The following is a 14,811-nucleotide window of genomic DNA, read 5'->3' as shown; positions in this document are numbered from 1 at the left end:
ACCCACCCTCAGTCTGAGTGGGCACCATCTAATCAGTGGCCAGCGTGGCTAAAATAGGGCAAGCAGAAGAACGTGGAAGGACCACACTAGCAGAGTCTCCTGGTCTTCATCATTCTCCTGTGCTGGATACTTTCCACCCTGGACTCCATCAGATTCCAACTTCTTCAGCTTTTGGACTCTTGGACTTACACCAGTGTTTGCCAGGGTCTCTAGGGCCTTCGGCCACAGACTGAAAGCTGCTCTGTTGGCTTCCCTATTTTTGAGGCTTTGGGGACTTAGACGGGCTTCCTTGCTCCTCAGCTTGCAGACAACCTACTGTGGGACTTCACCTTGTGATCGTGTGAGTCAATTCTCTGTAATAAACTACCATATATATATATATATATAATATCTCCTATTAGTTCTCTTCCCCTAGGGAACCCTGAATAATACGAGTAAGATAGAATAGATGACATTTTAAGAGTATATTATTTTACAACTCAATTTCGTAAGGTGCCTGATTCACATTTCTCATATTCTTTATGATTTGTAGATAATTGTATTCTTACCCATGGATTATATTAAGAAAATTTAGACTCCTCGCTTCCTTTCTCCGCCATCGTGGTGTGTGCATTACTCCGTTTCTCGCCATGTCTTCTCACAAGACTTTTAGGATTAAGCCTGGCCAAGAAACAAAAGCAAAATCGTCCCATTCCCCAGTGGATTCGGATGAAAACTGGTAATAAAATCAGGTACAACTCCAAAAGGAGACATTGGAGAAGAACCAAGCTTGTTCTGTAAGAAATTACACATGTGATGGCACACATATTTATGCTGTCTGTAGGTCACAGTCGTGTTACCAAATCAAGCTGAAAAATGTCATCGCCATCTGGAGAAGTTTGAACAGTTTCATTTCTGTATCTGTTATGAAGGCATTAGTACAACGCACAGTGCTTCCATTATTCATGTTAAAAAGAAAAAAAAAAAAAGAAGGTTTTGGTTGCCTGGGTTCAGTAACAAATATGTGAGACATTTCACTTCAAAAAAAAGAAAAGAAAATTTAGATAACACAAAAAAAAAAGTAGAAAGGAAATTTCAAAACTTCTTCCTGCTGTGTTTATTCAAAGTTTGGTAGTTGAACTTTCTATTTTTTGTTTTTAACTCTTATTATAGAAAGCCATACCAAAGTTAAGTTCTTCATCCCATTTTCTAAAATCACATTTTAGTCTGGGGGAGAAAGAGAGAAAATGGGAATGAGAATATACTGGTATTTTAAGGACAAGAAATATCAGTTAAGAAGTCTTGTCTTTGTCCATTTGAAACTTTCCTCCATTTCTATCCCTTTTGCTGAGCAGAGCACCCAAAATCAGCCTAGACTCACTTGTGCAAGATTTGACTTTAGGCCTGAACTCATCTCTGCCTCCAGTTAGGTGTAGTAAGTCTCCAAGTCTCCAAAAGATCCAGCTGAATCAGCATTTATACTCTTATGTAACATCTATTCTGAGAGTGAAGTTCATGGAGTCGAATAACCTTCTAAATGAACTGAAACACAGGCCTCAGGTTTTTAACAAATGTGTGTACAGACATAATCAAAAAATTCAGCATATGGGCAACTGAGAATTTGTCCATTGCAATTATAATTGCAATTCATAGTCCGCCCAGTCTCCCTCTGCAGGCTGCAAATGCTTATCACACCATTATGCGGCAAGTGTGGGCCTCAACTGTGGAAAACGTTTTTGGAGGAATGTATTTGGAATTCAATATCCTTTTAAAAGTTGGTAGAATGGGCTCGTCGTGGTGGCTCAGGCCTGTAATCCCAGCACTTTGGGAGGCCGAGGCAGGCGGATCACAAGGTCAGGAGATCGAGACTATCCTGGCCAACATGGTGAAACCCTGTCTCTACTAAACATACGAAAGTTAGCCTGGAGTGGTGGTGCGTCTGTAACCCCAGCTACTCGGGAGGCTGAGGCAAGATAACCACTTGAATCCAGGAGGTGGAGGTTTCAGTGAGCCGAGATTGTGCCACTGCACTCCAGCCTGGCAACAGAGCAAAACTCTATCTCAAAAAAAAAGAAAAAGAAAAAAAGAGTTGGCAGAATGAATTTATCATAGTGGTGAAGCCATAAACACTTTTTGGGTTTCATGGCCACAGATGGTATATGTACCATATACACAATGTCTTACTCAAATATTCAGAAAAATATATATTGAATGAACATATATAAATGAATAAGTGAGTGAGTTTTGTAAAATAATCTGGGAGTGGAAATGTGGCCAGAGGAACCCAAGTCCTGCTCCAGTGACCAGATCAACCCATCCAATCTTCCCTGTGCTCAGTGGAGATCAGGAATCATCCAATCATCCATGTTCCTCTTTGGTTTGTAACAAGAACCACAGTCCTCTTTGACGTAGCGCAGAAACAAACGAGAAGCAGACGAGGAGGAAAACCCTGGAGCCTAGCATTCATTTTTAACCTGATTTCCTGGCTTCCAGTATTTTGGCTCATTAAACAGGAAAACAAAATTAAGTGTTTATAATTTTCGAAATACTTTGCATTTTCACTCATTCCAGATACAAGGAACATTAAAGGTAAAATCACAAGAGGGTATGTGGTGAACCAGACCTAGTTACCAAAAGAGGTCACATAAAAATTAAAAAGCACTGAAGAATAAATAGCAGTCCATATCATCGAGGGGGATGAGCTATGCAGCCTAAGTAAAAATTAAAACCAAATTACAGACACTAATTAGTGTTGTATAACATACTAATTCATTTGCATACAATGCAATTATCCCAATAGGTGCTGGATTCAACACATCCAGCTGGGTTAGTGCATCTCCAGGGAACAAACACATTCGGTTTTTTCCCTGTGTTGGCTGTGTTCGCTTATGATTGTGATGGCAAAAAAACACTCATTCCCAGCACCTTTAGACTGAACATTTGAAATAAAACCAATAAAGATTGTATATGGAGCACACTCAGGCCCTCTCAGATGAAAACTAACAGGCTGGTTCTGGATCAGTACTCCATTTCTGGAGCATTCTATCTGAGCTTATGTTTTAGAAAACCACGTTCATTTTATGCTATATAAAGAATTCTTCTTTGTCTTCTTTTTCTTCACCCTGAACGTGCAGATGAAGACATTTTGAAATTGTCCTCCTGGTACTAAGGTCCCTTTGGCCAGCAAGCGGCAAAGGACAGACTCTTTCCTTAAGGACACTGCTGTTTTGGGAGGTAGCCACCCCTAAGGAAGAGACCGGCAAGCAGAATGGTGGCTGGCTGGTCTGCAAATCCCTTGGAAATCCACCAAAATAAGTCTGCCTGGGTTCAGAATTTATTATAGTGAACCCCGTGTCAACATTTGTCTCTGCCTCAAGCTTCTGAAAGCTGTTTTCCCAGTTGAGGACCTTCTTTCTGGTCCTGGATTCAAGGTGATGAGAAGACAGATGCAGGTAGGCACCTGTGGCTGGGCTGCTGGCCTGGAAGGACCGGCCAGGGCTTTTCCACGAAGTGCCACCACAGCTGTCTGACGTGGGGCTCCCACCAGGCTCAGGAAGCTCCAGAGAATGCCCCTGGAACCTCCTGCCCTGGCTCCTCTGGCTTCTGGGTTCTAAGGTCCTGTTTGTAGAAACAGAAGTTAGCCTCGAGCCCAGGGGAAGCATGCCGGCTCCCAAGGTGCCACTCTTAACAGCAAGTTCAGGATTCACCTGGACCTATGGGAAAAGGAAAGGAGGAGCACGTGAAACATATTTTCCATTAACTAAGTGCCAAAAGCAGACTACGCCTCCTTCACCCTCTACCAAGTCATGCTCATAGCTGACATTCAGTAAATCTGAATAGAAGTGATAAGTACAATATAATTATGAGGTGTATAATCAGCACCAGCTCCAAATCTCTCTCTCTGGCACTCCCTAACTCAAGTTCTTGACAAGGGTAAGACTTGGGGAATCAAATAGCCATTGACAACACCACACTTCTGGTAGAGCAAGTTGTCCAAACAATGCAGACGTTCACAGGTGTCATTCAGTGACCTCACTTGATGTTGTAAATGATGTATTTATTATCAATCATGCAAAAAAAGAAATTTAAAAAGTCACCAAAACATGTCATTAAGGATTGAAGTAAGAATTTAATCTTCTAAAGCTGGTGATCCTTCTTTTAGATCATGCTAATAAAAATATGTATCTTGGGCCATTCTAAGACATGTGACCACTCCAGCCAGGCTCATAATTTGGCAGCAATATTCTTTAAATTCTTGACGCACCATTTATTTAGATTAGAAGCCTGGTATTGTGTGAGGGGCACTGCTTATATGGAAGTTTAGGTGTTTTAATCGTTAATAATTCTGCTCTGGTTCCAAACTTACAGACTGTGGGAAGTAGAAAAGTTCCTCTTTCAAGTTTCCTTTCTTGTTAAAGAATAAATTTGCTAATAACTCTTTGTTAAGCCCTATCCCATGTAGCTGTTAAACATGCCATGCTTACAGGCACATAGCATATTCTATTTCCTTGTACTTTAACCAAGATCTCTGTGCTGGACATGTTCACAGGCATGTCCCAGCTCTCCACTGTTTTTACCTGTTTAGAAAAGTTTTAAGTTGTTAACCAATCAGGTATTAGTTAAGATTGTGAGGTCTGGCCCCAGCCAACAGAGATCAGACACAGCAGTAAGGACAACCCCAGATGGATAAGGGATAAATATGTTTGCTTTTCCTTTGTTCGTTGTACTCCCGAGGCAAGGTGACTAGCGAGAGTACCCTTCCTGCAGTCCTGGAAGTAAAAATTGCTTGCTAAAAGATCCTTTGTCTCAGTGCTGATTTTTCTTTGCAGCACCATGCATCTGTTTCCAACACAGACTACACTCAGCAAAACCCTCACCCTGAAGTTGACTGCACTCTCCCTCCATAGAACGGAGCTCACTGACCCTCCTTTAAGACTTGGACCCTTGGGAGCCTTCCTATGCCATGCACAATACTCTTTCCAAGAAGATTTCTGGAGAAAGGCAATTTCTTCCATCTTGATAACAGCCCTTGGAAAACAGTATCCAGGATCCATCCCTACCTGACCCAGCCATTAATCAAATATCAAGAAGAATGATATGGAAGAACTTCAAATAAATATTACTAACTTAAAGAAGTCTGTCTGGGCTCCTGCCTGTAATCCTAGTCCTTTGGGAAGGTGAGGTGGGAGGATTACTTGAGGCCTGGAATTCAAGACCAAATTGGGCAACTATCAAGACCCTGTCTTTACAAAAAATTAAAACATTAGCCAGGCACGGGGTGCATGCTTGCAGTCCCAGCTATTCAGAAGGCAGAAGAGGGCAGATCCCTCGAGCCCAGGAGTTCGAGGTTAAATCGAATTACCACTGCACTTCTGCACTCCAGCCTGAATGACAGAGAAACTATGATTCCAACTATATGACACTTTGGAAAAGGCAAAACTATGAAGACAGTAAAAAGATCAGTAGTTGCCAGGGGTTGGGGGAAGGGAGGGATGAATAGGTGGAGCACGGAGGAATTTTAGGGCAGTGAAACTACTCTGCATGATACTGTAATGGTGGGTGCACAGCCTTATACATTTGTCCAAACCCACAGAACGTACAACACTGAGAATGAACCCTAATGTACCCTATGGGCTTTGGGTGACAGTGATGTGTCATTGTGGGTTCACCAGTTGTAGCACGTCTACCACTCTGATAACAGATGCTGACAGTAAAGGAGGCTCTCTGGGTGGGGCGGGTGAAGTGGTATATGGGAACTCTCTGTTCTTTCTGCTTCATTCTGCTGTGAACTTACCACTGCTGTAAAAACTGTCTATTTAAAGGGAGAAAAAATAATGATACATATTTATCTCACAAGGCAAATCAGGGCAATGAGAAAACAGGTCTTGAAATGAGTCAGTTCTCTCTCTCTCTTTCTCTCTCTCTCTCTCTCTGTCTCTCTCTCTCTCTCTCTCACACACACACACACACACACACACACACACACACACACACAGAGGGAGAGAGAGAGGAGAGTATTTGTTTGTATAGATGATGCACATGTACATTTTCTCAATTTTCTGATAGAAATGGTGAGGTGCCTATTACCAAACTGCAAAAGCAAACACACAAAGAAATAAGGACTTCCACTGATTCTTTTAGAATAGAAGGTGGCAAATATTTTCAGTGATGAGCCAGACAGTGAATATCCGAGGGTTTGCCGCTCATAGGGTCTTTATCCCAGCTACCCAGCTCTGCCGCAGAGCAGCCATAGACAATATGTAAATGAAGGGCTGTGTTCAGTAAACTCTATGCATGAACACTGAAATTTGAATCTCATGTTTTTTATGTGTCATGAATTTTTTTCCAACCATATAAAAATAGAAAACCAGTTTTAGTTCCCAGGCCATAGTTGACCAACCCCTATTCTAGATCAATTATTCTCTCTCTCTCCCCCTCTCAAGTTTTTTCACAAAAAAATTTCTTTCCCGAAAGCCCAAAATATGAAACAATCTAATTAAAGCATCCCTGGTTGAAACACAGAGGGGTATCCCCTGCTGACTGAACCCCCTCTCTGGCTCCCCGGGGCTTTACAGAACCAGCTTGAAAACCACTATTCTAGAATATCTAAATTCTACCCCGGGGCCAAGCCAGTTCCCTAGAGAGCTACACACACCTGAAACCCCCCTCCCAGATGTGCTTGCACTGAGCCACAGCTGAATGTGGTGCCCTAGACTGTGTTGAAGAGAGCTTCTGCCAGCCTCAGAAACTCTCTAGGGGCAACACTGTTGAGGAGGTGCCCGCTGCACCTCGGGACGGGCCCTTGTGCAAACTCATAGGAGAAATTTCTGTTCCCAAACTTTGAGGCACAAGGGAACGTCCTGGGATCATCAAAAAACAGCGATGCCTGCTCCCACCCCACAACCTTCTGATTGCATCAGGTCAGAGTACACCTGGCTATCAGGGTTAATAAATCTTCCCAGGTAATTCTAATGTGTACCAAAGTTTGGGAACTACTGCCGTGGACCCAGAAAAGCAAGGCTTTGAGTAGTCAGTTACCTTGTGGTGGCTGTGAGTCTGTCTCTTATCACACACAGCTGACCCCCTCCTCCACATTTCTGATCAATTCTTTGCCTGATATCATTTTACTATCTCTCTCTACATTTCCCTTTGCTCTAACTCCACACTCTCTTTCTCCTCCCTCCCTTTCTTTCTTCCTTCTCCCCTTCCCTCCTCCTGCCCTTCCTTTTCTTTCTTTCCTTTTCATGTTTGCTTTCAGTAAAAACCTCTTATTATAAAAGTAGTAATTTATCACTATAAAAATAATTTCATTTTTTATAGTGATAAATTTTTACAAATGTGTAAAATAAAGCCTTCTCCCCACCCCAAACTCAAATCACCCCCAAATTCTCACTTTCCAATGAAAACTATTTGCTTATCCTCTCCAAATTAGGAGGAAAAAATACTATTTCCCAAATGTCAGCTGGGGTTTCCCTTCCCCTGGAGAACAAACTCCCTCAGTCCTTCAAAGGGCCAACTGCCATCACTGCCTCTTGGAGAACCATTTGACACTGTGCCCTTGTATCAGAATGTACCCTTTTATTTGACCCAATGAAGGCTTTTTCTTCTAGAAATGGAAACTGGCATGGATATTCCCATACTCAGAAAGGGTTCAGTGTTAATATTAGATTTTCCAATCTGGAGAAAGAAATCAATAACTTTGACACTGGAGCTTCTATTTCATTCTCTAGCAACTGTGAACAGAGAGGGAAGCCTGAGTAATCTCCCCCTTTCAGATCATAATGAAATTGGTCATGAAGCCCCAACCAATGCCAAGACATTTCAGGGCAGCCAGGAAGTGCCCTTCTCGGTCAACCCAGATGACCCCTCCACTTCCCTCTGTCACCCAGTCCCACAGCCCCTCCACAGGGCCTTCTCCACCTGCAAATGTCCCATCCTTGAAAGATTCTATTTAAGCCGGGCATTCTGAGACCACCAGCTCCAGCACGCAATTCCCCCTCACGTCTGCTTTGCAACATCAACACTCCCACCCCCCAGCTTCTCCCTGTCAGCCCCTCCCATCCTCACTGCCTTTCAGAGCCAATTTGAGTCCAAAGATCATCACTTCAACCATTTCTTCACCAATACCTCCAACTCCCCTCACTATTCCCATTCTGTCACACAGCCTCCCACAAAATCTCCCCACCTTTCATTCATCTACCTGCCAACATTTTCTGAACATGTGCCCAGGATGCCACAGAAAAGCATGTGTCTGTGAAATGGGTGTCCCATGATGGCGTGGTTTCCAGCCTCTCCCAGGCTACCTGCCAGTCCTCCTGTTTCCTCACTCACCTCTCTCCATTCACCCAGCAGCTGTTCAAACCTTTGACACTGTCCTGAAACCATCACCTCCCACCCCATCAGGCGGTCTCACCATCTAGATTACCAAGGAAGCAGACCCTGCCACCAGTTAGCAACACTCTCATTGCTACCGTGAAACTTATCTGCAGCTTCACCATTCTCTCCAGGTGACAGCGACCAGTCCCTGTGCCAAGAATCCCATCACCTCCTGCCTCCTTGGTGACCCCGACCTATCAATTATTCGTTTCGTCCCACTTTCTTACCTTGGATGTTTAATCTCTCTCCCTCTCTTTCTCTTTCTCTTTTTCTTTCTCTTTCTGTCTGCCTATTCCTTTCCAACAGCAATTAAACTTAATTCTCCTGTCTTGAAAAACACATTCTTTCCACCCTCTCTTTCCTTCCAGGTTTCTCTCTCCGCCCCTTCACAGTCAAACCTCTTTATAAAATTTGTGTACAGTCATGTTTTTCTACAAACCTCCCCTTATTTCCTCTACCCACACCACTGACTTTCCCTTTCTCGCCAAGGTCATCTACAATCAGACCACTTGTCTTTCATTTTCACTGAGCTCTTGGTAGAATTTGACCTTGAAGTCTATACCCTTTATCCTGAAGTCTTCTTCTTCAGCTTCTTTGCCAACACATTCCTCTGGATTTTCTCCTACCTTTCCCTCCACCCCTTCTCTGTTTCCATTAAAGGAGCTGCTCCCCTTGTTGGTTCATTTAATGCTGTCATTCTTCAGAGCTGGCCTGGGTCCCCTTTTCTTCTCACTCTACCTGCCCCAGGGCAATCACCTGCGCATCTAGGCCTTCAGTTATCATCTAAATGATGAAGGCTCCCAAAAGTGTAACTACAACTCAGATTTGTCCCTTAAACTTCATCTGTCTCTTAAGCTTCATACCTACCCAACCAATTACCTTCCAGCCACCAATCCCTCAAACATAACATGCCCCAAATCATCTGCACCGTGAACTCATCCCCCTCCTCACACTAAGTGCGTTCTGCTTTCTCTTTTCCCTGTCTTAGAAGATGGCATCATTAGCTTCCACATGACCCAAGCAAGAGTATCAGTCACCCTTCTCCATACCCCAGGCACAGCCAGCCACCCGTCCCCGTGGACACTTCCTCCCACAGATCAGTGACCTTCCCATCCCTCCGCTCCCCCCGTCATTCACCCTACAACAGGCTGTCATCATCACCTCATCTGAATTTCAGTAATAGCAATCCCATAGAAATCCCCACAGACGCTGTCACCTCCCAGGAATCCATTCTCGGCCCCCCTACCAGAGAATTGGACCATGTCATCATCCTGCCCCAATGACACCCTACTCTTCTTAAGATAAAATAAATCTAAGGTCTTGGATGTGGCCTGCCTCACCCTTTACTGTCTGCCTTTTCTTACACCAGGCTGGCAATTCACCACTTTCTCCATTCACCTCCACCTGCTGAAATTGAGCGTGATTCGCTCTTTCCCATGCCAGGGTTCATATATATTATTTCTTCAGTGTGGGATATGCCTCCTCTAGCCCTTATCCTGAAAACTCCTCTCACTGTTAACTCCAAGCTTGCACAGCATTGAGAAGGAAGGCTTCTCAGTATCACTAAACCTGATTTCGGTGTCACTAAATATCAACTCTGCCACTTATTAGCAGTAGGACTTTAGGCCACTTGCTTAATATTTCTGTGCCTCAGTTTTTTTATATGGAAAAGAAGATAATAAGTGCCAATATCATAGAGTTGCTGTGCAAATGAAAGGACAGTCATGCCATGCATGCACTTGTTATCATCATCATCCGTATTATTATTACTAGCTCTCATAGCGCAGTCTAAACTTCTCGTATCTGAGTACTTGCCACACCGTTTTGTATCGGCTATGACTCCTTTGTATCTTCCCACAGACTCCGCAGTCTGGAGAAGCAGGTTGTATACACCTTCTTTGTTATCACATGTCCAGTGCCTAGCACAGTGCCTACCATTCAACAAGTAATCACTAAATACCTGTTATATAAATAAATAAAGCTTAACGCTTAACAAAATATGAATTTTTGCACCTAGAAATGAAGGAGAATGTAGCATCGATAAACTAGTCCCCAAATTATTTTATATTAGGTGGATTTAAAGTCTTGGCTAGACATTTGTGCAATCTTCTTAAGAGAGGGGAATGTCCACTCTTTTTAAAGAGAAGTCTGAGGTCTTTAAAGCATACGGCAAAAGTGACTGCAGCCTTATTAACATAGAAATGCAGATGTTTGGCATTGGAATGAAGAATTTCCAGGAGAAACACATAGTGCTGAGTGATTGAGATGAATCCCTTCAGGGAGAATTAAGCTCTTGCCAAAAAACAAATTGAAATTCATTTGTAGGAATTCTGATCATTTAGAGATCATCTTTTTAAGAAATATTTGTAAAATGTTACAGGTTGATAGGTCCTTCAAGGAACAGCAGCAATTACGTGATTAACAGGAAGATTTTCACTCATTTATGACTCTAAACTCTTGAAAAACAAGAGAAAATACATCAATGAAAAATGATTAAGCTGTTGAGGGGCAGACTTGTATCGAAGGGAAAATAATATTGTTTTTCTCTATAAGCGATTCCAAGAAGACAGCAAAAGAGGATTTCTCCAACACTGGGGAAGAAAATGACTGCATGAAAACAATTTAGGTAGATGATAAGAAACCACTAAACAGTGTCAGACTCACTTAAGAGTTGAAACTGCGAGTCAGCATTACCCCCGGGACCATTCTGATCATCCTCACTGGGCGCCACAGGGGCCAGAGGGTGGTTTTCCTGAAGCAGCTGACTAGTGGCTTGTTACTTGTGACTGGACCTCTGGTCCTCAATCGAGTTCCTTTGCGAAGAATGCACCAGAAATTTGTCATTGCCACCTCAACCAAAATTGATATCAGCAATGTAAAAATCCCAAAACATCTTACTGATGCTTACTTCAAGAAGAAGAAGCTGCAAAAGCCCAGACACCAGGAAGGTGAGATCTTCAACGCAGAAAAAGAGAAATACGAGATTACAGAGCAGCGCAAGATTGATCAGAAAGCTGTGAACTCACAAATTTTACCAAATATCAAAGCTATTCCTCGGCTCCAGGGCTACCTGCGATCTGTGTTTGTCCTGACAAATGGAATTTATCCTCACAAATTGGTATTTTAAATGTCCTAATAATCTAATTAAATAACTGATTACCTTTAAAAAAAAAAAAGAAAAGAAAAAAGAGTTGAAACCAGACTTTTGCAATTAACTGATTCTTTGAAAGGTACTTATTTTCATCAATTGGCCAAGACCACCAATGGCAACATACTCCCCTATAATACAGGACCCACCTAAGCAATGCCTCTTTCACAGCAACATAAAGTATCGGGTAAGAGTGTAGAAGTGGGAATGTGTGTTGGGGCAGGGCATGCTGGGGGTAGGGATGGAGAATGGGAGGGAAATGAGGGAAACTAAGGGGACATTAACAGAGCCTGAGAGTGTACAGCTGAGAGACTCAGAAATGAGAACATGGGGCCCTCAAGAAATGCTAGAGAAGAAAATTAATTACTTACTTGGAGAGACACTATGTTCTTTTATTTTAAATGGCTTATAAAGAAAATAGGAATAAACACAGCTAAATATCTGTTGATAAAATGAAACACACACTTGCTTATGCCAAACTAGTTTTTGTATATACCTTCTTAAAAGAGATAAACTTATTTCCTGAAAACCAATAGTCAATCAACAAGTATTTCAGAAGCAGCTGTCTGCCAAGTACTCTACTGGAAATAAACATGTACAATGAAATACTGAAAAGAGAAGGAGAGTCATAAAGTCTTGCGTTATAAAATACAAGAACGGGAAAACGTATAATCAGTTACATCTTACAAAGATTTAGGTGTGAAATGCTCTACTTAGGAATGGGAATTAATGTGCCGTTGAGCTCACGGGAAGTTTCAAAGAGGAAATGGAATTTGATCAGAGCCTTAAAATTGGATAATCGAAGATTAAATGAAAGGCCTCCTTGGATAAAGAGTAGCTCAGGCGATGAATGGATACAGATATCCATAGCATGGAATAGTATTCAGCCATAAAAGGAAATGAAATTGTACTAAATGTTACAGCATTGATTAACCTTGAAAAACACATGGTAAGTGAAAGAAGCCAAAAGCAAAAAGACAAATATTGTATGATTTCATTTATATGAGGTATCAAGAAGAGGCAAACCCCTAGAGACAGAAAGTAGAATCAAGGTTACCAAGGGCAGGGAATAACGGTGAGTTTGATTTAACGGGTACAGAGATTCTGTTTGGAATGACAAGAAAGTTCTGGAAATTGATAGTAGTGATGGTTGCACAACACTTTGAATGTGTAATGCCACTGAATTGTACCCTCAAAAAACAGTTAAGATGACAAATGCATTTGTTCTGTGTATTTGACCACAGTTTTTTAAAATAAATAAGGCTTCCTAAATTTTTTTTAAAAGATGAAAATGGTATTTTTTTGTCTCACATATTATACCACAATACACAAAATATAGAAACCAAAGGTGTGGGCGTGAGCCCAGAGCTCTGGAGGGAAGAGGAGGGTAAGAAGGCTGGGATGGTGAAGAAGTGAGGCTGCAAAGGGAGATTCTTTTTTTTTTTTTTTTTGAGACAGAGTCTCGCTCTGCTGCCCAGGCTGAAATGCCGTGGCACGATCTCAGCTTACTGCAGCCTCCACATCCCAGGTTCAAGCAATTCTCTGCCTCAGCCTCCTGTGTAGCTGGGATTACAGGCACACGCCACCACACCCGGCTAATTTTCATATTTCTAGTAGGGACAGGGTTTCACCATGTTGGCCAGGATGGTCTTGAACTGCTGGCCTCAAGTGATCCGCCTGCCTCAGCCTCCCTAAGTGCTGGGATTACAGGCATGAGTCGCCATAACCAGCCTGCAAAGGGAGATTCTAGTAGAAGTCTGACAGGAAGGTCTTTAAGGCAGGGGCGTTTTAACTTGATTTTCTAACCTTTTGTTATTAAACGGAGAAGGAACAAAAATTTAGTAGTCATTTAAAAATGTGTTTTGATAGCACTGTGCAGGATGAAACAGAACGCCTGGAGCCAGGGCGAAGAGTTAATGTTGTAATAATAATGTGAGTTTGAAGTTGTGTGGGCTTAAAGAAGAAGGCAGGAAGCAGAAATGACTCCCAAGGAAAATTAGAACAGCTGGGGACTGATTGGATGTGGGGGTTCTGAGAAAAAAGGAGGCTTTTAAAAACAACTGATGTTTCAAAACCTGGGCAAATGGGAGAAGAATGAACGGAGCTGGAGAAGTCGGGGGTGGGGAGAGGAGGGCGGCCGACGATGACTTGGTTTTGCTTGGATTGAATCTGGGATGGGGATGAGACATTATGTTTAAATGGTCTTCTAGGGAGTAGAAAAGAGGCTATCACCTCAAGAGACGGAGGAAATTCAAGTACAGGATTAAGGTGAACCAAAGCGATAACCAAACCCACAAGGTAATTTTTATTTCGTAACCTCAGTGGCGAAACCTTTGGTGCACGGCAGTGGTCTTCATTTGGGGTGATTTTTGTCTCCCAAGGGACATTTGGCAATGTCTAGAAACCTGTTTGGTTATCACAGCCGGGGGGCGAGTGGGCCGGTGTTACTAACACCCACCTGACAGAGATCAAGGCTGCCACTAAGCAGTCTGCAAGACACAGGACATCCCCCACAACAGAGAATTCTCTTATCCAAAGCGTCAACAGTGCCAAGGTTGAGAAAACAGGACTTAGAAGAAAAAACAGTAGAGTCTTTGAGGAAAAAAAAAAAAGAACACAGAAAAGGAATAGTCAGAAAGAATGAATCCCTTACTTAAAAGAACTGGGGGCCAAGCACGGTGGCTCACGCCTATAATTCCAGCACTTTGGGAGGCCGAGGCAGGAGGATCACGAGGTCAGGAGTTCGAGACTAGCCTGGCCAGTATGGTGAAACCATATGGTTTCTACTAAATATATGTCTCTACTAAACATACAATAATTAGCTGGGTATGGTGATGCATGCCTGTAGTCCCAGCTACTTGGGAGGCTGAGGCAGGAGAATCGCTTGAACCTAGGAGGCAGAGGTCGCAGTGAGCCAAGATCACGCCATTGCGCTCCAGCCCGGGCTAACTTTTGTATTTTTAGTAGAGCCTGGGCAACAGAGCAAGACTCCGTCTCAAAAAAAAAAAAAAAAAGAACTGGTTGGGGGGCCAGGCGCAGTGGCTCACACCTGTAATCCCAGCTTTGGAAGGCCTAGACAGGTGAATCACTAGGTCAAGAGTTCAAGACCAGCCTGGCCAAGATCATGAAACCCCATCTCTACAAAAAATACAAAAATTAGCTGGGCGTGGTAGTGGGTGCCTGTAGTCCCAGCTACTCGGGAGGCTAAGGCAGAGAATTGCTTGAAGCCAGGAGGCAGGGGTGGCAGTGAGCTGAGATCGCGACACTGCATTCCAGCCTGGGCAACAGAGTGAGATGCCGTCTAGGAA

General features: G+C 42.9%; 2 protein-coding genes across 2 annotated transcripts in view; one reads left to right on the top strand and one right to left on the bottom strand.

Annotated features, from left to right (window-relative positions):
- Positions 1–2,036: 2,036 nt before the first annotated feature.
- Positions 2,037–14,811, bottom strand: part of FAM124B (family with sequence similarity 124 member B) — a 25,095-nt gene continuing 12,320 nt past the window's right edge. The window contains exon 2 of the mRNA XM_017529027.2: positions 2,037–3,692. Within this exon, the coding sequence (XP_017384516.1) occupies positions 3,063–3,692 (630 nt within the window). The 3' untranslated portion in view covers positions 2,037–3,062. The remainder of the gene's footprint in view (positions 3,693–14,811) is intronic.
- LOC108304717 (60S ribosomal protein L6-like) lies at positions 11,023–11,511 on the top strand. Its single transcript, XM_037738760.1, has one exon. The coding sequence runs from the start codon at positions 11,180–11,182 to the stop codon at positions 11,480–11,482; it is 303 nt and encodes a 100-aa protein (XP_037594688.1). The 5' UTR covers positions 11,023–11,179; the 3' UTR covers positions 11,483–11,511.

Source organism: Cebus imitator, unplaced genomic scaffold (assembly GCF_001604975.1).
Source record: "Cebus imitator isolate Cc_AM_T3 unplaced genomic scaffold, Cebus_imitator-1.0 Scaffold57, whole genome shotgun sequence".
Taxonomy (NCBI): Eukaryota; Metazoa; Chordata; class Mammalia; order Primates; family Cebidae; genus Cebus; species Cebus imitator.
Note: the sequence above shows the minus strand (reverse complement) of the source record. Positions and strands in the feature narration are given on the sequence as shown.